Source organism: Pezoporus flaviventris, unplaced genomic scaffold, assembly GCF_033815535.1.
Source record: "Pezoporus flaviventris isolate CSIRO_AGI_PZ_B2104156 unplaced genomic scaffold, CSIRO_AGI_Pfla_v1 ptg000228l, whole genome shotgun sequence".
NCBI lineage: Eukaryota > Metazoa > Chordata > Aves > Psittaciformes > Psittacidae > Pezoporus > Pezoporus flaviventris.
This window is the reverse complement of record NW_026892776.1, coordinates 483583-510817: the sequence shown is the minus strand read 5'-3', so window position 1 is coordinate 510817 and position 27235 is coordinate 483583. Positions and strand designations below refer to the sequence as shown.

Here is a 27235-nt window from a genome sequence, read left to right as displayed (position 1 = left end):
GCTTTGGGGTCTTTATTGTACAGGGCACACAGACCCCCTGGTCACATAAAGGTCCCCTCTGAAAAGAGGCACTGGGAGCATCAAACCTGGTTCACAGTTGCTCACACAGATGAACTGCAGTTCGTTAGGGAGATTACAATCTCTTCCCTACCCATGTGGCTTTCAGCACTTGCTCCCCCAGCTCTTCCCCTCCCCTGTGTTTCTTATTTACAGTTATATTTCTATGTGTCACTGTGCCTGGCTGCGAGAGAGGCAGCTTCCACAGGACAAAGCAGCTCTGTGTGCCCCTGCTCCGGTCCCACACAGCCTGGCTGACGCACAGGGAGGGCCCAGTGGCTGCAGCCCTTGTGGTGATGGTTGTGGTGGGCGCTGCAGGTCAAATTCATCACCTCTCCTCCTCCTCCCCGCAGCAGCATGGGTCTGAGCAGTGGCGTGGTCTCCATGCAGACCTGGGGGCCCTGCCTGGCCCTGTCCCACCCTGGCCGCTCTACACGGACATGGGGTCACTCCATCCTGCTCGGGCTTCCTGGTGGAATGAGACCTTCCCAATGTGCTGCACTGGAGGCTGGGGCTTGGTCTTAGATCAAGGCACATGGGGCCATGGTACAAGTGTTCCTCAGGGGTTGGTACGGGGACCAGTGCTGTTTAACATGTCTTGATGACATGGATAGTGGGAACATAGTGGGATCGAGCGCCTCAGCAAGCTTGTGGCTGATTCCGAGCTTTGTGGTGTGGTCGAAACACTGGAGGGAAGGGATGGGATCCAGAGGGGCCTGGAAAGGCTGGAGAGGTGGGACTGTACAAACCTCATGGAGTTCAACAAGGCCAAGAGCAAGATGCTGCCCCTGGGCTGGGGCAATCCAGATACAGGCTGGAAAGAAAATGGAGCAGCCCTGAGGAGAAGGACGTGGGGGTGTTTGGTTTATGAGAAGCTCACAAGGATGCTGGAAAGGAAGGGACTCTTTATCAAGGACTGAAGTGATAGCATAAGGGGTTCACGCCTGAACAGGGGAGGTTGAGATGAGCTCTGGGGCAGAAGCTCTTCCCTGTGAGGGTGCTGAGGCGCTGGCACAGGGTGCCCAGAGAAGCTGTGGCTGCCCCATCCCTGGCAGTGTTCAAGGCCAGGTTGGACACAGGGGCTTGGAGCAAGCTGCTCTAGTGGAAGGGGTCCCTGCCCGTGGCAGGGGTTGGAGCTGGAGGAGCTTTAAGCTCCCTTCCAGCACAAAGCACTCTGGGGTTCTGGGATTCTATGAATTGCTGCAGCCTTGAAGGGTGACCCTGGCAAAGCTGCTCATTGCTCCATGTGATCCAGAGGCAGAGCAAGAACAGGGAGTGTGTCAAACGATGCTCTCTGCTGGGAAGGAAATGTGCTGGGTGGAAATGCACTGATGGGAGACAGCTTCATTAGCTCAGCCTTGCCCTGACCAGCCGCTGGGGCAGGTATGTGCCACACCACATAGGCACGGAGAAGGGGCCACCTCCATCTGCCTCCATGGCTCTGTGCCTTGTCACAAGGGCCGTCACCCCATGCACAGCCCCTAGATGTGGGACCACATCCCTGCTGGTGTCATCACTGTTCTCCAGCTCCAGGGCTGCCTCATCCCTCCTCAAAGCAGCTCACCAGAGCGTTGCCTTGCTCCCAAGCGCCGAGTTCCCATGCAGCAGAAAGCTGTACACTGACTGCTGCAGGCAAGGACAGGCGTGGAGGCAGCAGCCAGAACCAGTGTCAGCTCCTGCCTTTGATCTGCTGCCAGGTTTGGATGTGCCCAGATCTGTCTCATCCTCCCGGAGCAGCCAACTGAGGGCTGGAGCTCACCTAAGTCAGCAGTTGATGCGCTCCAGCGCCTCCGACTAGGAATAAAGTGCAGCAGGATCACAGGGAGAGCTTCTGGAGGCACTGGTGAAGGGCAGCTCTGCTGCTCCAACCACCCCATGGGGCTCTGCTGCCCTTCCTGTGGGGAACCTGGAGCTCTCCATGGGGTGACATCACCCGTGTGAGTGTTTGCAGGGTCACACACGAACCCTGCTGCTCTCCACACCAGAATTGCAGTCCCAGGCCCACAGCTCTGCCCAGGCTCCGCTGTCCTGGGGCACATGTTCGGCAAGGCCGCATCTGCACTGGGGAGGTGTCAGGGGAGTGCCTGCTGCGGGAGCAGAGCCGGCCCCGAGCTGCAGCGGGAGCAGAGCCGGCCCCGAGCTGCAGCGGGAGCAGAGCCGGCCCCGAGCTGCAGCGGGAGCAGAGCCGGCCCCGAGCTGCAGCGGGAGCAGAGCCGGCCCCGAGCTGCAGCGGGAGCAGAGCCGGCCCCGAGCTGCAGCGGGAGCAGAGCCGGCCCCGAGCTGCAGCGGGAGCAGAGCCGGCCCCGAGCTGCAGCGGGAGCAGAGCCCGCGCCGAGCTGCAGCGGGAGCAGAGCCGGCCCAGCCGCGGCCGTGGCCCAGCCCGTGCTAAGGCCCGAGGTTAGCTCCGGACCAGACCTCGAGTAACGGCACCGACAGGAGAAAGCTGCACCCCCCGGCGGGCAGCGGAGCAGCCCCGGGGTGCAACGCAGAGAAGGGCCGAGACCGGGAAGGGGAGGAGAGCCCCGAGCTCCGGCGGGGACCTGGAGCGAGGCCATGGTCCCCCAGCAGCCGACAGGAGGCAGGGCCCGGCAGAGCCGGTGTCAGCAGCTCCCCGCGCCTCGGGGCTTTCCCCTGACACACAGTCAGTCAGTAGGAAGGAAGGAACCAAGCAGGGAAGCAGGGTGCTCAGCACTGGAGCAGGGTGCTCGGCACTGGAGCAGGGTGCTCGGCACTGGAGCAGGGTGCTCGGCACTGAAGCAGGGTGCTCGGCACTGGAGCAGGGTGCTCGGCACTGAAGCAGGGTGCTCGGCACTGAAGCAGGGTGCTCGGCACTGGAGCAGGGTGCTCGGCACTGAAGCAGGGTGCTCGGCACTGGAGCAGGGTGCTCGGCACTGGAGCAGGGTGCTCGGCACTGAAGCAGGGTGCTCGGCACTGGAACAGGGTGCTCAGCACTGGGGCAGGGTTCTCAGCACTGGGTGCTCGGCACTAGAGCAGGGTGCTCGGCACTGAAGCAGGGTGTTCGGCACTGGGTGCTTGGCACTGGAGCAGGGTGCTCGGCACTGAAGCAGGGTGTTCGGCACTGGGTGCTCAGCACTGGAGCAGGGTGCTCGGCACTAGAGCAGGGTGCTCGGCACTGAAGCAGGGTACTCAGCACTGAAGCAGGGTGCTCGGCACTGAAGCAGGGTGCTCAGCACTGGGTGCTCGGCACTGGAGCAGGGTGCTCAGCACTGGAGCAGGGTGCTCGGCACTGAAGCAGGGTGCTCAGCACTGGGTGCTCGGCACTGGAGCAGGGTGCTCGGCACTGGAGCAGGGTGCTCGGCACTGGAGCAGAGTGCCTGGCACTGGAGCAGGGTGCTCGGGACTGGATCAGGGTGCTCGGCACTGGATGCTCGGCACTGGGTGCTCGGCACTGGAACAGGGTGCTCGGCACTGGAACAGGGTGCTCAGCACTGGGGCAGGGTGCTTGGCACTGGGTGCTCGGCACTAGAGCAGGGTGCTCGGCACTGAAGCAGGGTGCTCGGCACTGAAGCAGGGTTCTCGGCACTGAAGCAGGGTGTTCAGCACTGGAGCAGGGTGCTCAGCACTGGGTGCTCGGCACTGGAGCAGGGTGCTCGGCACTGGGTGCTCGGCACTGGATCAGGGTGCTCGGCACTGGGTGCTCGGCACTGGAGCAGGGTGCTCGGCACTGGGTGCTCGGCACTGGAGCAGGGTGCTCGGCACTGGATGCTCGGCACTGGGTGCTCGGCACTGGATCAGGGTGCTCGGCACTGGATGCTCGGCACTGGGTGCTCGGCACTGGAGCAGGGTGCTCAGCACTGGGGCAGGGTGCTCAGGACTGGGTGCTCGGCACTAGAGCAGGGTGCTCAGCACTGGAGCAGGGTGCTCGGCACTGGAGCAGGGTGCTCGGCACTGGAGCAGGGTGCTCGGCACTGGGTGCTCGGCACTGGAGCAGGGTGCTCGGCACTGGAGCAGGGTGCCTGGCACTGGAGCAGGGTGCTCGGGACTGGAGCAGGGTGCTCGGCACTGAAGCAGGGTGCTCGGCACTGGAGCAGGATGCTCGGCACTGGAGCAGGGTGCTCGGCACTGGAGCAGGGTGCTCGGCACTGGGTGCTTGGCACTGGAGCAGGGTGCTCGGCACTGAAGCAGGGTGTTCAGCACTGGGTGCTCAGCACTGGAGCAGGGTGCTCGGCACTGGAGCAGGGTGCTCGGCACTGAAGCAGGGTTCTGGGCACTGAAGCAGGGTGTTCAGCACTGGAGCAGGGTGCTCAGCACTGGGTGCTCGGCACTGGAGCAGGGTGCTCGGCACTGGGTGCTCGGCACTGGATCAGGGTGCTCGGCACTGGGTGCTCGGCACTGGATCAGGGTGCTCGGCACTGGGTGCTCGGCACTGGATCAGGGTGCTCGGCACTGGATGCTCGGCACTGGGTGCTCGGCACTGGGTGCCCAGCCCAGGGCAGGGCTGCAGGCGCCGTCCCCGCAGTGCTCGCAGCCCCTCGGTGCCTCGGCGCCGGCAGCGGCGGCTCCGGACGCCCTCCAAGCCCCGCCCCCCCCCGCCGCCATCTTGTGCCGCCGCCGCGCCCCGCACCCATCACGCCCCGCGCGCGGGGGGGGGGGGGGAGGGGAAGTGTGTTCTGTGCCCGCCAGGGGGCGCCGCGGGGCGGGGCGGGCTTGCGCCGTTGCCGTGGTGATGCCATCAGCACCCGCCGACGGCCGTGATTGGGTGAGTGGCGCTGGGGGCGCGGTGGCGTCAGGGCGGGCGCGGTGACGTCAGGGGTTGAGGGGCGGGGGGTGGATGGTGGCCGGGGCCGGCGGCGGAGGTGAGCGGGGCCTGCGGGGCCTCGGGAGGGGGCCGGAGTGGGGTCCGGAAGGAGGGGCAGGGGGGACGGGGCCCGGTGTGGAGAGAGGGGGAGGGACACATCCACATGGGGTGTGGGTCAGCGGGGACAGGGGCATGAGGGGGCCTTATGGGGCAGTGGAGGTAGAGATGTGTGGGGCCCAGGAGTGTGGGGGACTAGGTTAAGGAGTTATGGGGCAGTGGGGATGGCGGTATGTGGGGGCAGGACGTGCGGGACTGGAGGTGGAGGTGGAGGTATTTGGGGGCTCTGGGCTGTCGGGCAGTTGGGTATGTGGGGTCCAGGGGGTGTGGGACAGTGGGGCTAGGGGTGTGAGGGGAGGGCAGGGACGGGGGTTGTGGGGCACTGGCCGCAGGGAGGAGGCCGGGTGTGGGGCAGAGGGGCAGCTGAGCTGTGGGGTGGTGATGACGGGGTGGAGGGTGGGGACGGGGCTCGCTGTGGGTGCAGGTTTGAGGTGAGGGGATGCATGGGGGCTCTCTGAGGGAGGGGGTGCAAGAGGGGCAGGGACCTGGGGGGCAGTGATTTGCAGGGGGTGGGCAGCAGGGGCACGTCAGTGACTTTAGGGCTCAGGCTTATGTTACTGCATGGGAAATAGGGGAAGATGGAGGACAGGACACGGCCCAACCAGGGGAGGCTGTGGGGGGCTAGGATGGGGCAGTCTGCCTTTCTTCTGTCCCAGCTCTGGGGTGGCAGAGGTGGAATTCCCCAGGGGTTTTAGGGTGCCAGCGCGGGGCACTGCTGGGGTGTGGGGTTGGAAGGAGGAGAAGCACAAGGGTCAGGATGACACATCAGTGGTGCATCAGGCAAGGGGTTGCTTGAGAAAGGGTCTGAGAATCCTTTTCTTATGCCTCGTATCTCCACTTTGTGCTGCTGCTTTCCCTGAGATCCCAGATAAAAGATGCTTACTTCTTCTGCCATGCTTTTTTCCACCTATAAAGCAGGGGTCATGCTGCACTATTAAATTGTGGCTCTGAAGCACCTGAGACTGCTGCATGAGGTCGCTTGTCCCATGCTGTGAATACTCATAGCTGAGTGCAGGAAGGTGGTACCTGCATGTTGGCTGTCTTGAGTGTAACCCTTAATTACCTTTAAAACCTAAAAAATTACCTTTACCATTGGTAAAAAACCTTAGGTGAAGGAGTGCACAGAAGTAGGTGGTAGGACTTGAAGCAGGAAACCTAATTTTCTGTCAAGGTACTCTCTTCTTTTGTTTTGTCCTGCCAACCTGTTGCAGTTTTCCCTTCCTTGTTGGCTAGCTCCAAGCTCTGTTGTTATAACCAACTAGGATCATGGAATAGTTAGGTTTGGAAAGGACCCTAAGATCATCCAGTTCCAACCCCCTTTCACGGTTTTCTGTTGTTACATTGAACTGTTCATCACCAGATGAGTTTTGACCTCCCCTTTTCCAGGTGGTCTGAAGGCCTCCTGACCTTGCTATACTTCCAGATGTTTGTGTGCACTGACTGCACCTCAGGTGATGTTTAAGAGCCTTATTCTATGATCATAGAATCATGTGATCAGAGAGCCTCCACCCTACTTAGAGAAGCCAGTGAATTAAAGTTCAAAACCTATTTATGAGGTAGGTGTGTTTTAGGGTCTCTGGATGGAAACTCGAGGCACAGAGAGGAAAGGCAGCTGAAGATGCAGCTTGTCAGCAAGGCAGGACAGAGTACATCCCCCACTGTGATGATCCCATCTATGCTTTTCCCAAAGCATCTGTCTGTCACCGACTGTATTGTGTCTGCAGGGCTTTAAACAGCGTCTGGGTGTAACTTACTCAGCCTTGGCCACCTTCTCCTTTGACAGCTGTGCTGGGAGGCCCCTTGCACACAAATGACAGTCATGTCTGTGGGCAGGAATGGGTCTCTTGAGCCCTCCCGTTTGGGAAAGCCCCTTTGAATGGGCAGGGGCTGGGCAGAGAGAAGCAGACTTTGGATGTGACATAGGGTCTGGGTATTGTCCATCATGGTGATGCAGAGGGATCTGAGTATGGAAAGAGGATGCAGTGGTGGTGGGAGTCTGAAGGCTGGTAGCAGTGTCGATCTCTTGCACTGGTGACCTGGTTTGAGCAGCCCACATCCCATTTCTACTACTCTTGGCCCTCCTCCTGCCATCTCTCTCTGTGCAATCTCCCTGGCTGCCTTCAGTGGAAAATCCCTTTCTTCTCCTGTTGCAAACATGCTCCAGGCTGTGCTGAGGTGGGAGTTTTCTCTGTGACTGTGTGGTGTGTCAGCCAGGGCTACAAGAGGAAGCGTTCAGGAGGGATGTGCTGGCAGGTTCCCTCTGCACCCTGCTGAGCTGGTGCAAGTATTGCCTTGTGTGTGGTGGTGATGGGGCATGCCCTGGCAGTTAGCTGTGAGCAGGGCAAGGTGAGCCAGTAATTCAGTTCTGATGCTCAGCTCTCTGGCAGCAGCAGAGTGCTCTGCTCAGTGATGGGTGAGAGCTCAGGGTGTGATTTGTGCACTCCCAGCGTGTGATTCATGCCCTCCTTGACAGCGTCAACGTTTCACTTTGTTCCTGAATCAGGGACAGGCTTTCTTGCTGGTGCAGGGGAAGTAAGCACGCTCCTGGTGTGCCAGCGGGGTTGTAAAGACTTTATTGCCGTCTCACCAGGAGGGTTAAAGAAAAACTTTGGGCGTTTAGAAAAACCACCTTGTGTTGGGAGAGAACCTGCTGTAGCTTCAGTGTCCCACTGTGAAAGTGAAGCTTCTGTGTGTGGGTTTATGGCCCTCATTAAAGCAGAGAGCTGGGCGCTGGATCTGTGCTTCCCTCCCCAGATGACCTTTGGGCAGGCTTGTCCTGGCTCAGGTCTCAGCCCCTCTGCCTGTAAAGCTGGTGCAACCACTCTCTTCTCTGCCTGCAAACCCAGGGCAGTCAAGCTCTTCTGTACCTACCAGGTAGAGACGTGTTTGCCTACCAGGACAGACACTCTTCAAGGTGGGAACTGTGATTTTATTCTATCACTGACCACAAGAAAGAGCCATCCTCATGCAAATGACGCTCCAGTGCAAAGGACTGGGTATGTTTTTGTGGTTCTCACACTCACACCCTCCCCCGGGCATACCTGGACTGTCGGTGGTGTAGGAAACACTCTCCACACTCACACTGGTGTGCTGGGAGCATCAGCTTTTGGGGCAGGGAATTTACTTCCTTTTCCCATCCTCTTCTGAGCAGGTGTGGGTGCTGTGGCAGACCCAGGAGGTGCAGGAGGGTGTGCAGAGGTTGTGGCATTCACTCTCTGCCCTGAATTTGCCCCCCTTGACTGCTGAGGCACCCCTCTTGCTGGGTTCATGGTCAGTGTTCCGCTGCTGTGTGCATCATGCTGTGTTGGAGGTAGCAATCCCAAAAGGGGCTTTTCTGTTGGGTAGGAGGAGCCACTAAGCTTGGGTAATGTCAGGCAGGGTACAAGGGTTCAAGTAGCATCATGTTCACAACATCTTTATTTAATATGTTAGTCCAGTTAGTCTGCATAACTGTATCTAAAAATAGAGCGCATTTTCTCCGAGCCCTCTAGTTCAAAGCCTCACAAGCCAGTTTTTTCTCCCCAGCCGTGGTCTCTTAATGCTCTCCTGAGCCTGAAATTCTCAGGCTGTTTGCAAAGTTATCAGGAAAACCAAGAAGAGTGAATGAACTCTGTCAAATCCTCGAATTTCCACCACTGAGAAGGAAGTTTAAAGCTGCAGTAACTTTCTGGCAGCCTTTTAAAGGTGGATTAAGCAAACTGAGTAAACAAACCACCTTACAGCCAGCACACACCTTTTTCCAGCATCTGCTTCATGCATTGTCATAAAAACTCAAGGTCACTGGCCTCTGACCTAAGGCAGCGGTGTTCAAAGCCTGGTGAGGGGTTGGGGCTGGCTCTGTTGGGGGTTTCCTTCTCCTCCCTGGCTCACAGAAGCTGTTGGAGCTCCAGGAGACGCTGCGAGGGGACTCACCCCGCCTATGGTTTCAGCGTGCGGTAGAGGGAGCGTGTGTTTAAATTGCAGAGCTGTTGTTGGATCCAGCCCAGTTCTTCCAGCAGCATAAATATCTGGCCTTCAGCAGAGCCCTGCAAATTCCCCTTGTGTTCTCTTGCAGATTGCTTCAGTCTTCAGCTCTCTATGCTGACATGGTAACTGAAGAGTGGCTTTCAGCGACAGGCAGACAGGGGACAGTGGCTCCGGAGAGGTAACCCTTTCCCTTCCATCTACCAAAGCATTTATCCTACCTATGTTTTTAAAAACTTGGGAAAGGGAAGAGCCTAGGAAGTGCAGCTTGCTTTCAGCAAGCTTTCCTTTTGTCCATGAGCTTAAACTTGCTTTTTTAAATTTAAACTTTATGCCTTATTTTTGCTCAGTTTTTGAATGCAATCTGAATGGATTACACTTAGGAGTATGCTGCGAGTATCATAGTCTAATCCTGTTCTTCTAAGCCAACTGTTACTATCAAAGTGCAATGACCTAATATTTGGTTATTTCACTGGTTTTTATGACTGAAGGTGGCTGTTGTAGACTGGGGAGGGCACATGAGATCAGGGACTGCATTTGGGTAACCTCCCGATCCAGACATGTGATCTGGCAGCAGTGCTGGTACTGTCTGTCACCTTACTGTGACAAAGCTGAGTGGGTTACAGCAGAGCTGGGGCAGGGAGTTTGAGGAGGGGGTCAGCACGGCCTTGGGTGAACATTGTCCTGCCCACAGACCCCTGAAATGATGCCCCAAAGTCTTCACTGCAGTCGCCCTGCAGCCCTGTGCTGCGTGTAGCCTCTAAGGGTGCTGTGGCTGTCTGTGTGTAGGGGGGGGGAGTTATTTTTGCTGCAACACACATCTGAGGTGTTCAGCTGGACAGAGATGTGGTTTCTGTGTCAGGTTGGGGCAGCTGTTGTGCTGTCTCTGTTCTGGCATTCGAGAGATGGACTTCCAAGGATCTTTGCAGTGTGTGGAGACGATTTTGTAATGAGCCACATGAGGCTTTGCTGATCAGAAGAGCACTGTTGTACAGAGCTGCTTACTGATGTTAATGGTCTCTGTCTCTCCAGCATTTTGCCTGCTGACCAGTATGTATCTTTGTACAGTACATCTTGTTGCCTTTTGGTAATATTTTGTCTGTAGCTGTTGAATTGTGAACTGTAAATCTGCAAATGTCTTTTTAGACAGAGGGATTGGAACCACCAGAGACTCCGGGGCTGCTGCGTGCAGCAGGACTTGACACATAAATGATTTTTTAGCTGGGTGAGATGCTGTGACAGTGCTTCTGCCCAAAAGGTAGAAAGGTGCTGCCAGGACTCAGCCTGGCTTGTCCTGGCTGAAATTTGGGAGATGTTGGTTTATTTTGTGATCTGTATTAGCTCTTTTGCTTTATAGCAGGAACAGCTGCCCATGCTCATACCCACAGGTTTGTTCAGGCTGTGCAGCTGCTTTCTTATCAGGGACTGCAGAGGAATATCTGCTTTTCTAGAGGTGTCACCATTCAGAGATACACTGCTTATCCCTGGAATAATCTTGGAGACTCTGGGGAAGCCTAGACAAGCAGAAGTGATTTCCAGAGCGAGTACAAGTAAGATTTTTCTGTAGAACTTTTATTTTATTTCATTTTATACTCTGCAATGTGCTTGCATTGGCAGAATACCTCGGAAATGACTTTCCCAAAGCTGGGTTTAGAGTGGAACAGTTGATGCCAATATGAAGCCTGTTGATCAAGGCATCTTCCCCAGTATGAATGCTTTGGGCATTCATTGGAGCCCTCCAATGAACCCAACCCAGGGTTCAGTGGAGCCCTTCTTGGTTGCAAGAAGGGTTTAGAGCAGAACTGACTCGGGATGTATCTTACTTTCAGGATGAGATCTTGAAATGCTCTAATATTCCTTGTTAGGATCATAGCATCTGGAAAATGTGTGTCTTCCAAGAGCTTGTGCACATCAAGATCCATTGAGTCAGATCTTTCAAATTGGTTTCACAGAGGGTTCCAGAGTGTGTGTTGAGGTGCTTTCCAGGGATCCCCATGGCCAAGTTCTGATCAAAGGTTTGGGGTTTGTGCAGGCTGTGGTTTGCAGGGAATCCTGACTGGGGAGGAGGACATAGAATGAAAGCACAAGACAGAAGCACAAACACTTCTTGTGGTGCTGGGTCAAGCCAGAGCACGTGTCTGAGGCTTGTGGAGAACAACAGCCAGATATAATGTCTATACTAACCAGAACTGTTGCCCTCATTCTGCATTTTCTGGTTTGCCCTAGTCTGGGAACTGAGATTTGGAATAGCAAAAACCAGAACATGCACATTCAAGCCCATAATAGAGACGTGGAATGGAGACGGGGAACAGCTCTGGTGGTTTAGAAAGGCAGATAAGCTTTCTTACCTGAGCTGATAGGGAAGCATTTATTTGATGGTCTGTTAGGACAAACTTTACTAATGAATGTCTCATTAGGAAGGGCTTGGTCAGGCCAAAGAGAGGATGGGTGAGATGGCTTCAAACTAAGCAGTGTTTTGTGCAGCCACCTCAGTGATGGGAGCCTCAAATTCCTGTCCTGCCCCATTTCTTACAAACATTTGTTTTCTTTTAAAGCAACTCTTGATTCTATCTTAATGCCAGTCTGGAATATTTCTGAAAATGCCTAAACCTGCTTTTCACCTTGAAGTTGTTTCTGTGGATTCTGCTGGAGCTGTTGGACCTTGAAAGCTGTTAAATCCATGAGGGCTGATGGTCAGTGGGTTCTCATGACTGTGGCGTGTTGTGGGACTTAAGGACATGGGAATCTCTGGGAAAGGGTCATTGATGAGCATGAGCTAGAGCTGTTGGAACCCACTGAGCTCCCAGGAGCTGGTTGACCTGGTTGTGTTAGGAAGTGGTCGTTGTTGGCTGTGTACTTCGCCTGCTCTATCTGTACCCCCAAGATGATGCCAAAGACATGAGGATGTTGTAAAAGATGCTAATGCTTTGCTCACATGTTTGGGGTCTGGGGCCTGAGGTGGAAATCCAGCTGAGCACACTGTGATCCTCTAAAGAGGTGGAAATCCAAATGGTCAGAGCGTGCTGTGATCCTCTAACTGGCAGAGGAGTCTTGGCAGGATGCTGCTGACATGATTGCTGCTTGGATCGCTGCTGAAAACACAGGGAAAACTCCTTCTGCAGTCAGCTCTGGTTGTGTGAATGTAGCCAAAAATAGCCGGGAAACATCATTCCCCTGTAGTTCCCTAAGAGGCTGTTGAGCTAGTTTGTGTAACAAGGCTAATATAATGTTCTCTGAGGTTTTCTGTATGGAGATGTTCACAGTCAGACTCGCTCTTTTTCCTTGCTCTGTGGTTAAAATAGAGATGCAGCAAACACAGTGATTTGTTCCTAGGCCCTGCTGAATCATCTGAACTTGGGCCTGAGCATAATTGCTCACTGTCAGCCACATCCTGGGAGCAGAGCAGCGTGCCCAGGATATTTTGCTAAGGTCTACAAAACCAGTAGCACTTTTGTGGGAGTGCAAATGTAAGTGTGACAAAACCTGCATATAAGCTGGAGGATTCTTGTCTAGTTATGGGGGTTTTTACTGTTTAGCCCAGAGATCTAAAATCTCTGTCACTGCAAAGAGAATCAGTCATGGAGTGGTTTGTGTTGGAAGGTACATTAAAGCTCCAACCCCTGCCATGGGCAGGGACACCTTCCACTAGAGCAGCTTGCTCCAAGCCCCTGTGTCCAACCTGCCCTTGAACACTGTCAGGGATGGGGCAGCCACAGCTTCTCTGGGCACCCTATGCCAGCGCCTCAGCACCCTCACAGGGAAGAGCTTCTGCCTAAGAGCTCATCTCAGTCTCCCCTCTGGCAGGTTCAAGCCATTCCCCTTGTCCTGTCCCTACATCCCTTGTCCCAAGCCCCTCTCCAGCTTTCCTGCAGCCCCTTCAGGCACTGGAGCTGCTCTCAGGTCTCCCCTTCAGGAGCCTTCCTCCAGGCTGCCCCAGCCCAGCTCTCAGCCTGGCTCCAGAGCAGAGCTGCTCCAGCCCTCACAGCATCTCCATGGCCTCCTCTGGCCTCGCTCCAGCAACTCCACCTCCTTCTCGTGCTGCTGCCCCAGAGCTGGATCGGGGCTGCAGGGGGGGTCTCCCCAGAGCACAGCAGAGGGGCAGGATCCCCTCCCTGGCCTGTGCTCACTCTCTGGGCGTGCAGCCGAACACACAGTTGGCAGAGAAGAAGTTGTCTTGCTACTGATTTTGTGGGTGTTTTCCTGGATCTGGGAGCACTGGAAGCCTAACTGTAACCTTACTGGGTATTTGGCTCCAGGCAGCAGCCTGCACACATATGTATGATCCAGAGGGTGGCATTGGCCAGCTGCTACTTTTCTACCCTTCATTGCTTTTCTGGGGAGCTGATTGCCCCATCCAGACACTGGGGTGACACTTGCTGGTGTCCCAGTAACACTGTTTGGGCAAAAATAGAATGTTTCCTGGTACCTGCAGCACTGCCAACTGATGGCCTTGCTCGCTGCCAGCACTGCTCCTGTTTGCACTTGTTCCACTTGCTGCTTTCCTCATTTTCCATTGAAATGCTGCTTGGAGTCTGTAACAGCCTGTGCCCGCTGTTTGCCTTGGGAAGTGGTGTTGCTTTTCCCATGAGCTCCTCCCTTGTCAGCCCTGTTCTATAATTACTGATGTTCCTGAAACTGTATCCTTCCATGTGTCCTGCTCAGGTTCAGGACAAGGGGTCTGTAAGCAGAGAGTGCCCTGGAGTAAAGTGTGAGGGGACTGCAAGAAGTTGTGGAAAGTATCAGCTTACAGTGGTGTGGTGGGTTCTCTGAGCTGCCAACCGGCTCACCTTCGGGATGGTAAAGGGAATATATCCCAGACAGCTTCTGTGGCACTTCCAGAGACAGGAATGTGAAAGCTGGCACGTGTGGGACAGCAGCAGAGGCTGCTGAAAGAACATAAATAGGGGCCACTGGGCTGGGTTGGTGGGTCCCTACCAGGAGATGGGAGCAAGGTCTGTGGGTCCAAGAGTCCCTTTAGACCCTCAATCATCACTGCAGCCCCGTACAAGCTGCTCTGTGCCTCTGTGCCAGCTCCATGTATGCTCTTTGCAACCCTGTTCCCAAAGCATTGCCAGGGCTTCACAGCCACCTCTGCTGTGAAGCCAGTGCACCACTGGAGTGCAGTGGGATGAGCCTCTCTCCTTACCAGACTTAATGATCTTCTCAAATAGCAGCACTTCAATGAGTTTCCAGCTCTGAGCAGCCCTGCTGGTGTCACCTTTCTGATACCTGCTTGTCTCCTGGCTGTGGTCCTTGTTCCAGCAGGTCAGAGCCACGTTCCCCTCCTGCCCATGGGCATCCTGGGCTGTTCTGAGCTGACAGCAAACCAGAAATATTGGTCAGCAATTGCCAGGAGGGGATGTGCTCGTTTATTTAATCCTGGCAACGCTTGGATTAGGAACGTGCAACAGGAGGGGTCACGAGCAGTGTGCTGAGCTGACCTGGGCCAGGCTTGGGAGCGTGACTGCAGACAGGGGTCCAAATCCGTGAGTGGGGAACAAACAATGACACTTGGCACCGATGGATCCAAAACATGCCGTGGCTGTGAGCTAACGCAGCGCCAGGAAGGAAGCACTCAAAGTCCTGGGTTTGGTTATTTTGGGGGTGGGGTTTGGGTTGTTGGGGGTTTTTATGATGATGAAGGAAATGGAGGTTTTGGGATTGATGGAATTTGCTAGAGGTCATGAAGAAGGACTTCAGAGAAGAGCTGACAACTGCTCAGCTCTTCACCTCCCACCATGCTCTTACCCCTTCTGCTAAAGGCAGCTACAGAGCTGCTCAGATGATGAAGAGAGCGGGGATTCCCTCCAATGGGAAGGTGTAGGGATGATTCCTGTGAAAGCATTAACCCTCTCCCAGTTTCTGAGTACATCTATGGAGCTGCTGTGCCAGGGGTGCCTGCAGCTCCTGGAGGATGAAATAAAGAGCAGAGCAGCCTGGCAGACTGCCTTCTACACATGAATTCCTTGCCCAAAGTTTGATTTGCTTCTGTTTTTACCATACCTCTTGCTTTCTGAAGAAACTCAGCACAGGCAAGAAAGCAGGAAGTTCATTTTGGAGCTGTGATTCTGTTTTGTGGACAGCAGCAATTGTGGTGCATAAAGAGAAGGATCAGCGAGTTTTGTAACTTTCGTAAGTTTTGTTTTCCATTCAGTGTCCAGGAAGTGGGTGAGTTAAAACATGTGGTAGATGTGTGATTCATTTTGGCTGCTCAAGGCAAGTGAGGGAATCTCCTGCACCCTCTGTCACGTGTTCCTGAGTTCCCTGGGCAGCAAGAGGGCAATAGCAGCTCTGGCAGCACCCTGCTGCTCAACCTTCAGGGCTCGTGCTTGGTGAAATGCAGCCAGCACTGGGGAGAACATCATGGCACTGGGCTGGCTCATGGTACAATGCCTGAGCTGATGCTTCAAAAGAAAAGTCTGGCCCCGACTGTCAACACTGGCCAGGGGCACATGGAAGGGCTCTTCCTTGCTGGCTCTGAGTTTATTTCTGCATGTTACTTCAACAACCCCAACAGCGCTCCAAGCTTGGGGAAGAGCAGCTGGAAAGCAGTTTATGGAGGAGGACCTGGTGGTGCTGATTGATGGAGCTGAACACGAGCAGCTCGTGCCCAGGCAGCCAGGAAGCCCCCAGCATCCTGGCCTGGATCAGCACCAGTGCGGCAGCAGGGACAGGGCAGGGATTGTGCCCTGTGCTGGGCACTGGTGAGGCCGCACCTCGAATCCTGTGTTCAGCTCTGGGCCCCTCACTACAAGAGAGACATTGAGGTGCTGGAGCGGGGCCAGAGAAGGGCAGCGGAGCTGGTGCAGGGCCTGGAGCACAAGTGTGATGGGGAAGGGCTGAGGGACCTGGGGGGTTCAGGCTGGAGAAGAGAAGGCTCAGGGGGGACCTGATGGCTGCCTACAAGTGCCTGAGAGGAGGATGGAGCCAGGAGGGGCTGGGCTCTGCTCCCAAGGAACAAGGGATGGGACAAGAGGAAACGGCCTCAAGCTGCCCCAGGGCAGGTTTAGATGGAGCTGAGGAACAATTCCTGCCCCAGAGGGTGCTCAGGGATTGGAACAGGCTGCCCAGGGCAGGGCTGCAGGCACCGTCCCTGCAAGTGTTCACACAGCGTGGAGACGAGGCCTCAGTGCCATGGGTTAGGGGTGGCCTTGGCAGTGCTGGGCAGTGGTTGGACTGGATGAGCTTAAAGGGCTTTTCCACCCCAGCTGATGTAGTCTGCCTTGAGGCCTGTGAGTAAGGGGGGAAGCACTTGGGCAGTAAGTGCTGCTGAGATCTCATTAGCTCATGATCTTTAAGAAACAAAAACATCTTCGGTGTACTCAAGTTACCTTTCCTCTATTGCAGCATCTGCTTAGCTCTTATTTGGCTTTTGTTGGTAGTAGCTGATGTCGAGGAGGAGGAACAGAAACAGGTACTTGGTCTGCAGCTATCGGAAGCTGTGACACATCCCAGGGGACATCCGCAAGTGATGGCCAAGGAGCAGCAATCACATTTTGTTTATGGATTCAGTTCAATGTCTCTTTGTGGATTTGTGATGTGCTGTGCGTCACGGGAAGCGTACAGAGGGCTGTGTTCTCATCTTGCCCCTTCCAAAGGGATTCAATTCTGTTGACTGGGAATTTGGCTAAAACTCCAACCCAGAGGAATACAAACACAGGCTGGAAGTGCTCCTGCCGTAAACTGGTTCCCTTTGCAATTCCTGGTGACCTCTTTTCCAGTAACTTGAACAACTGCTTTGAGCGGGTCAGCTCTGTGACTTGGCCCTAGGGAGGTTTGGACCTGTTCTTTGGCACTTTGCTTTGCCTGGAAACTCCCATCTTCCAGGGTGGGATCTTACACTGGATGATCCTCCAGATTGCAGTGGGGACTTGGGCAATCCCATCTGGGTAAATATATTGGAAACAAATGGATGTCTCTTGGAGGGGAGTGGGAGCATGTGTCCTGGCCAGTGAGCACACCAAAATCACCTCTTGTTCGAGCTCACCACCAGTGAAACTACACTTGGGTTAAAGATGAGATCTTTCTAATTACAAGCACTTCCTTGCTTTGGCTCTGGGGCTGTCTGGCTGCCAGCACCTGAGTGTCTGTGTTAGAACACACGTCCCCGTCTTGTGACGCTGCACTGGGACAGGAACACTGGTGAGAAACCTGGTTTCTTTCCTCCTCCCCTTGTGCCGTGTCTCTCCCCCATTCCTGCTGTATGGTTTAGCTTGGCATAGATGCCAGCTCCCACTTCTAGTGAAGATAAACCTGTTGCAGTGCTCTTTGCAGCATGGGAGCAGGCATCTGCCCAAGCCCAGAGCCAGCAAACAGCCCCACTGCTGCTGGCTCCCTGGAGGGTGGCTGCTGCCTCTGCCAGGCTTACCAAAGCTCCTTGGAACGGGGATTGAGGCAAGGGCAGAGCAAGTCACGAGATGATTGCCCTCTTGCTCATTTCCATCCTGTGGAAGAGGAAAGGAAACGGCTTTGCTGGATTCTCCAGAGGCGCTTAGGAAGTAATTCACTTTCTGTGTCCATGTTTCCATCCTCTTTCCATCGGTGCCCTGTAACAGCTGATGAACAGGAAAAGGAGGAGGCTGTGTGTTGCAGCTCAAAGCTTTGGGCTGTGCTCTGGCTGGTGCTTTTTAGCCAAGGGGAGGAGACAGTCATCCCTCCTCTGGCTCTGCCTGCTCTGCAGCTGGATGCGAAGGCACCAAGTGGATGGAGCGGTCCTGGGGCTGAGATGGGCCCTTTGGCCATCCTCTGCCATCCCCAGCACCATCCCACAAGGATGCGGGGCTGTGACAGCTCTGCCCATGGCTGTGCTCATGCTCAGAGTTCAGAGGAACCTCTGGGGAGCTCTGGTTTCCCAGGACACCCCACTCTGCACCACGGGGCTCACAGGAGCAGAGGAGCATGTGTGAAACCTCAGCACAGCCCCCCAGCCTCCATGTGCTGCCCCTGGCCCAGAGGGGAGGGCTGGGGGCTGCACCTCTTCGGGGGAAGGGGGGGGGGTGCCTGCCATGCTGGCTGGCTCCATGCTGGGGTGCAGGCACAGCCTGTGCCCTGCCTCTCACCCGGGCGGTGGCTGCCTTGGCCCCAGGGCAGGGGTGCAGCCTCCTGTGTGGAATCAATCCCGTTTTCCCTCTTCCCTCCCTCTGTGTGTGTTTAGAAAACAGGGGAATGGCTGAGGGAAAGGCAGGTGTGCAAACAGTGCTCACAGCTTCCTTCTGGCCAGGCCCCTGCACTCTTGGCCTGCAAGGAGATACTAAAACAATACATTCAGAGCCTTCTGGTAGAAGCTTTTCTCTCTCTCTGGCTCGGTCCGCTCTCAAAGGGTGGGATCCAAATCCTTATCTTTCCCCTGACGCCTGCATTTACATGGGGAGTCTTAGCTGGAGCCTGGCCTTGCACTCTGTGAACATCCCAGCCCCTACTTTTCGCCCTCTCAGGGCTGCCCCCCCGTCTCCAGGCACTGACCCCAGCACGGTTTTGGGGTTGCTCTGGTGGGTTTGGCAGTGTAAGCTGTGTGTTGCAGACTTGCTGCCACCCTGGGGAGCGCACAGCCCTGAGCAGGTCAGGCGGATGGAGGACAGTGTGCCAGGGATGCCGCTAAAGTGATGCGTCCACCTTGTTCCAGTGGCAATTGGGGTGAAGCAGAGGGCTTCATCTGCACTGGGTTTAAAGCAAGTGGCCTGTGCTGGATGCCAGAGACAAAAGAGAGCTGCTAAGAATCTCATGAAGCTGCTGCAGGCTGTATTTTCCACTGCAGCCTAGTTTCTTCTGCCGCAAGCTTCCCTCGCTAACTGCTCTTCCAGGCACAAGCATTTTCCTGATGTTTGTACATTCATTTATATATAGCCTTCAAACCCATGGAGCTCGTTTCCCTCCGTCTCCCATGAATTGCTTTTCCTGCCGTGTGCCATGTCCCACCATGGGGGATGTGTGAGAGGAGGCCAAGGATAACACAGCCCTTCAATGGTCCCTCAGTGCTCTTGTGGAGGCACAGGGAGGGAGTGCTCTGCCCTTGTCTGAGCACCCCTCTGCCTGCTCCTGCTCCTGCTCTGAGGGGGCTGCTGGCTGCCTCTAACATAGCTCTCCTGGAAACAAAGCCATCTGCCCTGCCCCTGGTATTCCCAGTGTGGAGGGGAAGAGCAAAGCCCCCTCTCCTGCAGGAGCCCCAGGCTCCAGAGGTGACTTGTGCCCTGGCTTTGGGACATGTTTGCATTCAGCCTCCTGCTTGCAGGTTTTGCTGATGGCTTTCCAGTGAGTCCAAGGAGCTGGCTGTGGCGCAAGCTCCAAGTGCCAATGTGAGGGTCTGCTGCAGGAGGGAAAATGAGCCCAGGGAGTCTGGGCTCACTGCTCCTGTCCCCCGTCAAGGCCAGTGCTGTGGTGTTGGCTTGGGCATGGATCACAGACCATCCTGGTGCTTGGAGGCTGATCCTGTGCGAGTTCCCTGTGAGTAGGTTACTCATTTCCCTCTGCTGTGGGCTCGAGGATGCTGCATCAGTTTAACGCATGCAAATTGAGGCTTTGCTGGTGGAAGATGGATTTCAGTGGCTATTTCTCCACTTAAAAATAGCTCCTTTCAGGAACTGGATGCAACTCTACATAAACTGGGCTTGAGATATTAATTATTCAAGCAAGAGTCAGTTTAGGACCCAAGATCTGGAGGTAAAAGAGCACTGGGATGTTGAGGCATGAGGTGAATGCTCTGGCAAGATCCAGCATGGATGCATAGGAGGGAGATGGGAAGTGGGGATGCACCATTCACACAGCTTGAGTTTTCTGTGGGCTGTTTGGGATGGACTAAGGCAAACAAGGAGCGGAAGCGTGCAGGAGGGGGGACGGGGCCGTTCCTCCCGCAGGAAACCCGGGATTGGGACACAGGCTGGATTGTGTTGCTGTTGTGATCACACTGCTTGAGCACAGCCCAGCAGCTGCTCGGAGCAGCAGCAACGCGTTGAACCCAGCTCTTGGCACAGGAGCCGAGGCCAGTTACAACACAGCAAGTGGAAATAAACACAACTGGTGGAACTGGCAGCGCTGGAATGGGAAGGAGCGTGACAGGGAGCATCAGGCTTGCAGATGGCTCACACAGGCCAGGGGCTCTCAGCCACTGTCTGCTCTTAACTGAGCCTGGCTCTACCAGCATCTCCCACCCACACAGAGCTGCTGTGCCCTGGTTGGCTGCTGCCCTCCCTCCAAGCTCCGGGGGTGGAGGGTGAAGGCAGCTCTATCAGAATCCTTCTGGTGGTGTTGGTGCTGTCAGACCTGGCCTCAGCATCCACTGTGCCACCCCAGGGTGCTGGCTGCTCACGGGACATTGTCTGGGGCAGTGTTTCTGCTGTGGGACTTGCAGGTCCCTGCGTGATGCCTGGGCTGGTTTGTGGTCTGGGCTTTGTCTGCTGGGCTTTAAATACAGCTCCAGTGAGCTTCTGCTTCCTTGAGGCCTGCAGAGTGTTTGTACCAGAGTGTAAAGTGACCTCTAAAGGTCCTGCTTGTCTCCCTGGCTTAAGGAGGGAAAGCAGAGGGGTCCTGGTGTGGTGCCATACTGCCCTGCTGCTGGGGTGCTCAGCGGGTGCTTTCTTCTCTTTCCCACAGGCTAACAGGAACAGCCTGGTAGGGTCCATCTCGAATAGACGCGGATGATGCCAGAGCTATGACAGCGATTGCAGTCTTGGCACTGAGGGGTGATCAATTATGGAACAACTACAGGAGGAAGTACCTGAGGTCAGGGAAGAGGAGGAGGAAGAGGAAGAGGCAGTGATGGTGGGAGGCGGAGCCTCAGACGCAAGTGGAGGACCAGACAGCTCGCTGCCTTCGAGCAGCTACACAGGTGAGTGGAGCCCTGGGAGCATCCAGGCATCCACATGCTCAGCTGCAAGGGCAGAGGACCTGCCCCTGAATGGAGTTTGGTGGCTTGTTTTTAATCTCCCCCCTTACGAGAAGATGCATTGAGAGCCAGCTTAGGGAGAGGCTTAGTTCTTTCTGTGCAGTTACTGCACAGCCATTGCCAGAGATTTAGGAGATGGAAGTTAAAAGGATAGGGGGGTAACGTGAGGGGACTCCCAGGGTGCCTGAGAATGCTTCCCTGGCTACTTCTTGAAGTCTCCAGTGCAAACTGATTATAGGAGCTGAAGTGGGAAGAACTCTTACTACTGAAAATGCTCCTCCAGAGCCGTGGACTTCCCAGCTGGGCAGCCCTGTGCCAGCCGCCTGCCAACTGGGGATTATAACATTGCTGGTTGGATTTCATTGCCTAGAGGGGAGAAATCAGCACTGATTTGATGTCTCTCACACCGAGGGCACTTTTGGCTCTGTGCTTGGCATCTGCCCGCAGCGAGTGCCTGATCTCAGACGTTAACTGCCCACTTGCAATGCCAGTGGCAGGGTGGGACAGTGCTGGCAATCCCAGTTGGACAGAACACTGGGTTTGTGGCTGCAGCCCAAAGGGATGTACCTGCTGTGTGCTTGCAGACCTTTCGCAGAGCTCCTCTCCCTCCCTGTCGGACCAACTGCAGATGGGCTGCGAGGAGGCAGCGTTGGGAGCGCTCAATGTGGAGTGCAGAGTCTGCGGAGACAGAGCCTCGGGCTTTCACTATGGTGTCCACGCCTGCGAGGGCTGCAAGGTGCGTGAGGGGCTGGGCCAGGCAGGGACTTGACCCCTGGGACCATGATATCTTCAGACAGCAGATTTGCAGCAAAACAGGGATGCAGGATTGAGTGATTTTAGAAACTTAGAACCATGGAATGGTTTGTGTTGGAAGGGACCTTAAAGCTCCTTCAGCACCAACCCCTGCCACAGGCAGGGACCCCTTCCATAGAGCAGCTTGCTCCAAGCCCCTGTGTCCAACCTGGCCTTGAACACTGCCAGGGATGGGGCAGCCACAGCTTCTCTGGGCACCCTGTGCCAGCGCCTCAGCACCCTCACAGGGAAGAGCTTCTGCCTTAGATCCAACCTGAACTTCCCCTGTTTCAGTCTGAACCCATCACCCCTTGTCCTGTCACTGCAGTCCCTAATGAAGAGTCCCTCTCCAGCATTCTTGTAGCCCCCTTCAGACACTGGAAGCTGCTCTGAAGTCTCCACACAGCTTCTCTTCTCCAGGCTGAACATCATTTGCAACCAGTGTGGAGAGTACAGGCAGACAGATACTGACCTGGGGGAGGCAGTTGAGATGTGTAAGGCCTAAATCTTGCCCCATCATGATTTACTTTGTAAGGCAAATCTGCCTGTCCCCATGGGGACCCTGGCTTTGCTGTTAAAGATGCTTTCTGTGCTGCAGCTCAGCAGTGAGCTGTGTGTTTATCCCCCTGGGATCACTGGCCACAGCTTGGATGCACCTCTGAAATTCTTTCCCCCACAGCAGATGCCAGTGGGGCTGCATTGGGCCCAGGCCCTGACAGACATTCCTGCAGGCTGGGGCTCGCTTGTCCCTGCCTTCCTCTCTGCCTGCAGAATCACACCCACAGCTCCCAGCACCAGCCCAGAGCCCTTCCTCTGCAGCCACTTCTCCCACCACACAACCTCTCCTTGAGGTGGAGACTGCTTGTGTCAGAGAGCCAGGGCTGCTCCTCCCCACCCGGCCGAACCCCCATGAGGCTCCTAAGGATAAGACCCCCCCTTGTCCCCAGCCGGAGGTGCTAACACTGCTGTTCCCTTGTCCCCCTGCTCTGTGTGCCCCTCTGTGCCACCACCTGCAGGGTTTCTTCCGCCGGACGATCCGCATGAAACTGGAGTATGAGAAGTGCAAGAGGAGCTGCAAGATTCAGAAGAAGAACAGGAACAAGTGCCAGTACTGCCGCTTCCAGAAATGCCTCTCACTGGGAATGTCCCATAATGGTGAGTGTCACTGCTGGGTGCCAAGGGGCCACCTGCCCTTCTGTGAGGGGTTTTATGTGCCTTTGCTTTAGCCCATTGCTGTCATCTTGCTAAGGGAATCATCTTTCAAACACAATGCTTTGAGACTTTGCCTCTTCATCCCCTTCTCCACAAGAAGGGGTGGTTTGTCCCCACCATGCCAGCTGGCTGGTGCCACGTGGCCTTCCCTTATGGGTTGGCCCAGAGGGAGCTGGACACACAGATTGCTCTTCTGTGCTGGGATTTTTAAGCTTCAGGTGTAACCATCTTGTTCTGGGGCAAGTAAAGGTCTTTATGTGGGAAAAGGGGTTTGTGTGAGAGCCCAGAGGAGTGGGGATGGGAGCTGGTGTTGGCAAGAGTAATCAGGAGCAGTAACAGCTGGTTCATGAAGGTGTCAGTGCTGGAGGAGCTGCCTCCCCAGAGAAGCATTGTGTCGGTGTTCACCAGCAGACTTCTGTGGTGGCAGAGCAGATGCTGCTTCCCTGGATGCATCCCCTTGGATCATCCCCAGTGTCCTGACCAGCTGGTGTTGCCCCCCAGCAATCCGCTTTGGCCGCATGCCCGAGGCAGAGAAGAGGAAGCTGGTGGCAGGGCTGACAGCGAGTGAGATCAGCTGCCAGAACCCGCAGGTGGCCGACCTGAAGGCATTCTCCAAGCACATCTACAACGCCTACCTGAAGAACTTCAACATGACCAAAAAGAAGGCGAGAGGTATCTTGACCGGGAAGGCCAGCAGCACCCCAGTAAGTTCCCTCACCAGGGCAGGCAGGGTTGGCCATGACCAACACGGGGCTGTTCTCTGGGGGATCCTGCTGTGGCTGTTCCCCATGCAGCAGCTCCCAGCTGCAGCCAGATGGGCTGTACCGATCCTGCCCCTGGCTGGGCAAATTCCTGTTCCTCTGCAGACTTGTGCTGTTCTGGGGGTACAGATTGCCCCAGAAGGAAGAGAACAGCAAAGGGACAGGCAGACAAGTGCAAGTGTCCTTGGCAGAGCTGGTGTCTTGAGTCCCTGCAGCATGTTCATAGAATAGTTTGGGTTGGAAGGGACCTTCATAGGCCATCTAGTCCAACCCCCCTTCAATGAGCAGGGTCATAAATGTGTTCCTAACTGCTTGCTTCTTTTCAAGCAGCCTTTTGTGATCCATGACATGGACACCTTATGGCAGGCAGAAAAGGGGCTGGTGTGGAAGCAGCTAGTGAATGGCATCCCCCCCTACAAGGAGATCGGGGTGCACGTCTTCTACCGCTGCCAGTGCACCACGGTCGAGACTGTGCGGGAGCTCACCGAGTTTGCCAAGAGCATCCCCAGCTTCATAGGCCTCTACTTGAACGACCAAGTGACTCTGCTGAAATACGGGGTGCACGAGGCCATCTTTGCCATGCTGGCCTCTATCATGAACAAGGATGGGCTCTTGGTGGCCAATGGGAATGGCTTTGTGACCCGTGAGTTCCTGCGTAGCCTGCGCAAGCCCTTCAACGAGATCATGGAGCCCAAGTTTGAGTTCGCAGTGAAGTTCAATGCGCTGGAGCTGGATGACAGTGACCTGTCTCTGTTTGTGGCTGCCATCATCCTGTGCGGAGGTGAGCGGGTGCTCTTGGCCATGAAAGTGTCAAGAAGAGTCCTCCTGTACCTAGAGGTGGTTTGGGATGTGCTGCGGGACCTGAGCTGCAGCTCAGGGGTGCCAGAGATCAGCCAGGGGTGTCTTAGGGGGGTGGGAGAAGAACAGAACAGTTCCAAAACCAGCACTTCTTCATGGCAGTTGATGCCTGGCAAGCCTGAACTGAGAGCAAGGTGTGTAGAATCATAGAATGGTTTGGGTTGGAAGGGGCCTTAAGATCATCCAAGTCCAACCCCTGATACAGGCAGTGACACTTCACACTAGACTGTGTCACCCAAGGCTCCATCCAACCTGGCCTTGAACACTGCCAGGGATGGGGCAGCCACAGCTTCTCTGGGCACCCTGTGCCAGTGCCTCAGCACCCTCACAGAGAAGAGCTTCTGCCTTAGATCCAACCTGAACTTCCCCTGTTTCAGTTTGAACCCATCACCCCTTGTCCTGTCACTGCAGTCCCTGATGAAGAGTCCCTCTCCAGTGTCCTTGTAGCCCCCTTCAGACACTGGAAGCTGTTCTGAGGTCTCCACGCAGCTTCTCCAGACTGAACAGCCCCAGTGTTCTCAGCCTGTCTTCATACGGGAGGTGCTCCAGCCCCTGAGCATCCTCGTGGCCTCCTCTGGACTTGCTCCAACAGCTCCATGTCCTTCTTATGTTGGGGACACCAGAACTGTACGCAGTGCTGCAAGTGGGGTCTCATGAGAGCAGAGTAGAGGGGCAGGATCCCTTCCTTCGACCTGCTGGTCATGCTGACCAGCAGTGAGAAGTGGCACCTCCTTGTATGCTGCTGTGGGATGTGTTGGCTGAGGGCACGCTTCCCCTGGTGTAGCTGCTGAGGTTGGAGTCATGGTGGGTGGGTTACAGTCCCCGTCTCCCTTTTCCCAGGAGGAGCATGTGCTTTGGAGGGCTACACCATAACCCTGCAGCTTCCTCTCCACAGACCGCCCTGGCCTGATGAACGTGAAGCAAGTGGAGGAGATCCAGGATAACATCCTGCGGGCGCTGGAGTTCCACCTGCAGTCCAACCACCCGGATGCCCAGTACCTCTTCCCCAAGCTGCTGCAGAAGATGGCAGACCTGCGGCAGCTGGTGACAGAGCACGCCCAGCTCGTGCAGAAGATCAAGAAGACAGAGACTGAGACATCTCTGCACCCTCTTCTGCAGGAGATCTACAAGGACATGTACTAAGGACCTGTTATTTATGCAAATGAAGCCATGATTCCCATCAAGACTCTTTGTACAGAAACAAAGAAAACCTTTCCCCCCACGTCTTCCATTTCTTCTACTGGAAACTCTTTTCTACGTGACCCTGACGTACGGTACATAGGGCGAGACGCCATCAGCCACCGCCTGCTAGGCCCAGGGCTCCCGTTAACACACACTAACAAATGTACAAAGGCAAATCATAAGCTACAGTTTCCGTTACTACAGCCCAGCTCTTCAGCTGCTCCTTGGAGCAACCACGCGGTTTACATGGTGGGGGTTCCAGCAGTCTGGGGATGGTGGGAGATGATGTGGTCATTAGGACACCCGAGCGTGGTGCAGGTACCTTCTGGGGCCAGCCACAGCACCGACGATGTGTCTTGACCTTTGTATTGCACTCCGAAGTGGTCCTGAGCCGTGAGGGACAGTGTAATGAAAGGATGTTTCTCCCTATCCCAGAGAAAAGCCAGAGTGTTGAAGGTGGGTGGTGTGGTCCTAGCAGAGACCCTCAACTGCTGCCCCCTTCCCTCGATGTGTGGTATGTTCCTGTCTCCCAGAGGGATTGTGTGATCTCTGCCTTCCCTTGCTCCCGGTACCACTGTTTCAAAGGGATCCTGCTGCTCAGCACCTCCATGTGAGAGACGGAGGGACGAGGAGGTGGGTTTGGCTCATCAGAACCCACCTTCAGAGCAGAGGATGGAGTCTTTGTGCTCCCCAGGCTGTCCTGCAGGGATGTCAGTTACCAGAAAGGCCTGTGCAAGGCCTGGGGCTGGTCAGGGTGAGGTGCAGGGCTTCTGGCTTGTCCTGCAGCCCCTTCCCCAGCCTGGGGGGCTCAGGGGGTTGTGCAGCAGCTCCCTGTCAGTACCTGAGCAAGCAAAGCCTTCAGAAACACCAGCAAGGGGAGAGCCACAGCCAGCCCAAAGTGCTTGTGATGCTGAAAGGGCATTGACCTGTTAACTGTCCTGCCTCAGTTTCCCCTATGTGAAAGTGAGCTGGATTGTCTCTTCTCTGCTCGGAGGAGGAGCACAAGGATTAGGTGGTGTGTTGGTTGCAAAGAGCTTTGAAGCTCTAAACCAGTAGAAATGCCAAGGATTTATAAAAGGGGAGACCAAGGGTGGGTTGCCAACGATGAACAGGAGCTTCCTGTCCCCCCGCCTCTGGGAGACACAGAGCTCCAGGAAGGGCTCAGTCCTTCTTGGGACCTGCCCACCTGCAGCTTGTGTCCTGTATGTCCTGAGCAGCCTTATTGTGATCCCGATATTCCCAAGGAGGGGTTGTGGGAGCAAATCAGTCGGTTTTACTTTACTTTCCTCCTGTTCAGGGTAGCAGATTTCCCTGGTGCAATAATTCCTTTAAAACCCCAAGGGAGTTGCTCTGGGTGTCCCCTCCCAGAGCTGGCTGGCCCCAAACCTGCCCCTGCTGCTGCCCCCCAGCTCCTGTCGTGCCTCAGTTTCCCTTTCCCCTCCCTACCTCACAGGGGGGTTATGAATGACCGTTTCTAAAGCACTTTGAAGCCCTCTGGGGGAAGGCACTGGATGGATCCCAGGGGATTTGTCCTCCTCAGCGTGGCCGACATGGGACTCATGCTCGTCACCTGGGGAACATTTGCTCTTCCCTCCTCGCCAGCGTTAACAACCCTCAAACTGAAATGTATATTTTTGCTAGAAGTACCAACCTCCA

The 27235-nt window shown here is 55.5% G+C and overlaps 1 protein-coding gene across 6 annotated transcripts; it reads left to right on the top strand.

Moving 5' to 3' along the window:
• The first annotated feature begins 8010 nt into the window (after positions 1-8010).
• PPARD (peroxisome proliferator activated receptor delta) lies at positions 8011-25623 on the top strand. Of its 6 annotated transcripts, none has more exons than XM_061442606.1 (8): positions 8011-8203; positions 8988-9077; positions 20483-20717; positions 21359-21510; positions 22583-22721; positions 23280-23482; positions 23867-24320; positions 25293-25623. In XM_061442606.1, the coding sequence occupies exons 3-8, from the start codon at positions 20582-20584 to the stop codon at positions 25538-25540; spliced, it is 1332 nt and encodes a 443-aa protein (XP_061298590.1). In that variant the 5' UTR covers positions 8011-8203; positions 8988-9077; positions 20483-20581; the 3' UTR covers positions 25541-25623. The 6 variants fall into 6 exon arrangements, with proteins under 6 accessions (XP_061298590.1, XP_061298594.1, XP_061298592.1 ...); XM_061442608.1 differs by lacking the exon at positions 8011-8203 and adding an exon at positions 12230-12363 and having other exon boundaries at positions 8847-9077; XM_061442610.1 differs by lacking the exon at positions 8011-8203 and having other exon boundaries at positions 8839-9077; positions 25238-25474.
• The last annotated feature ends 1612 nt before the right edge of the window (positions 25624-27235 follow it).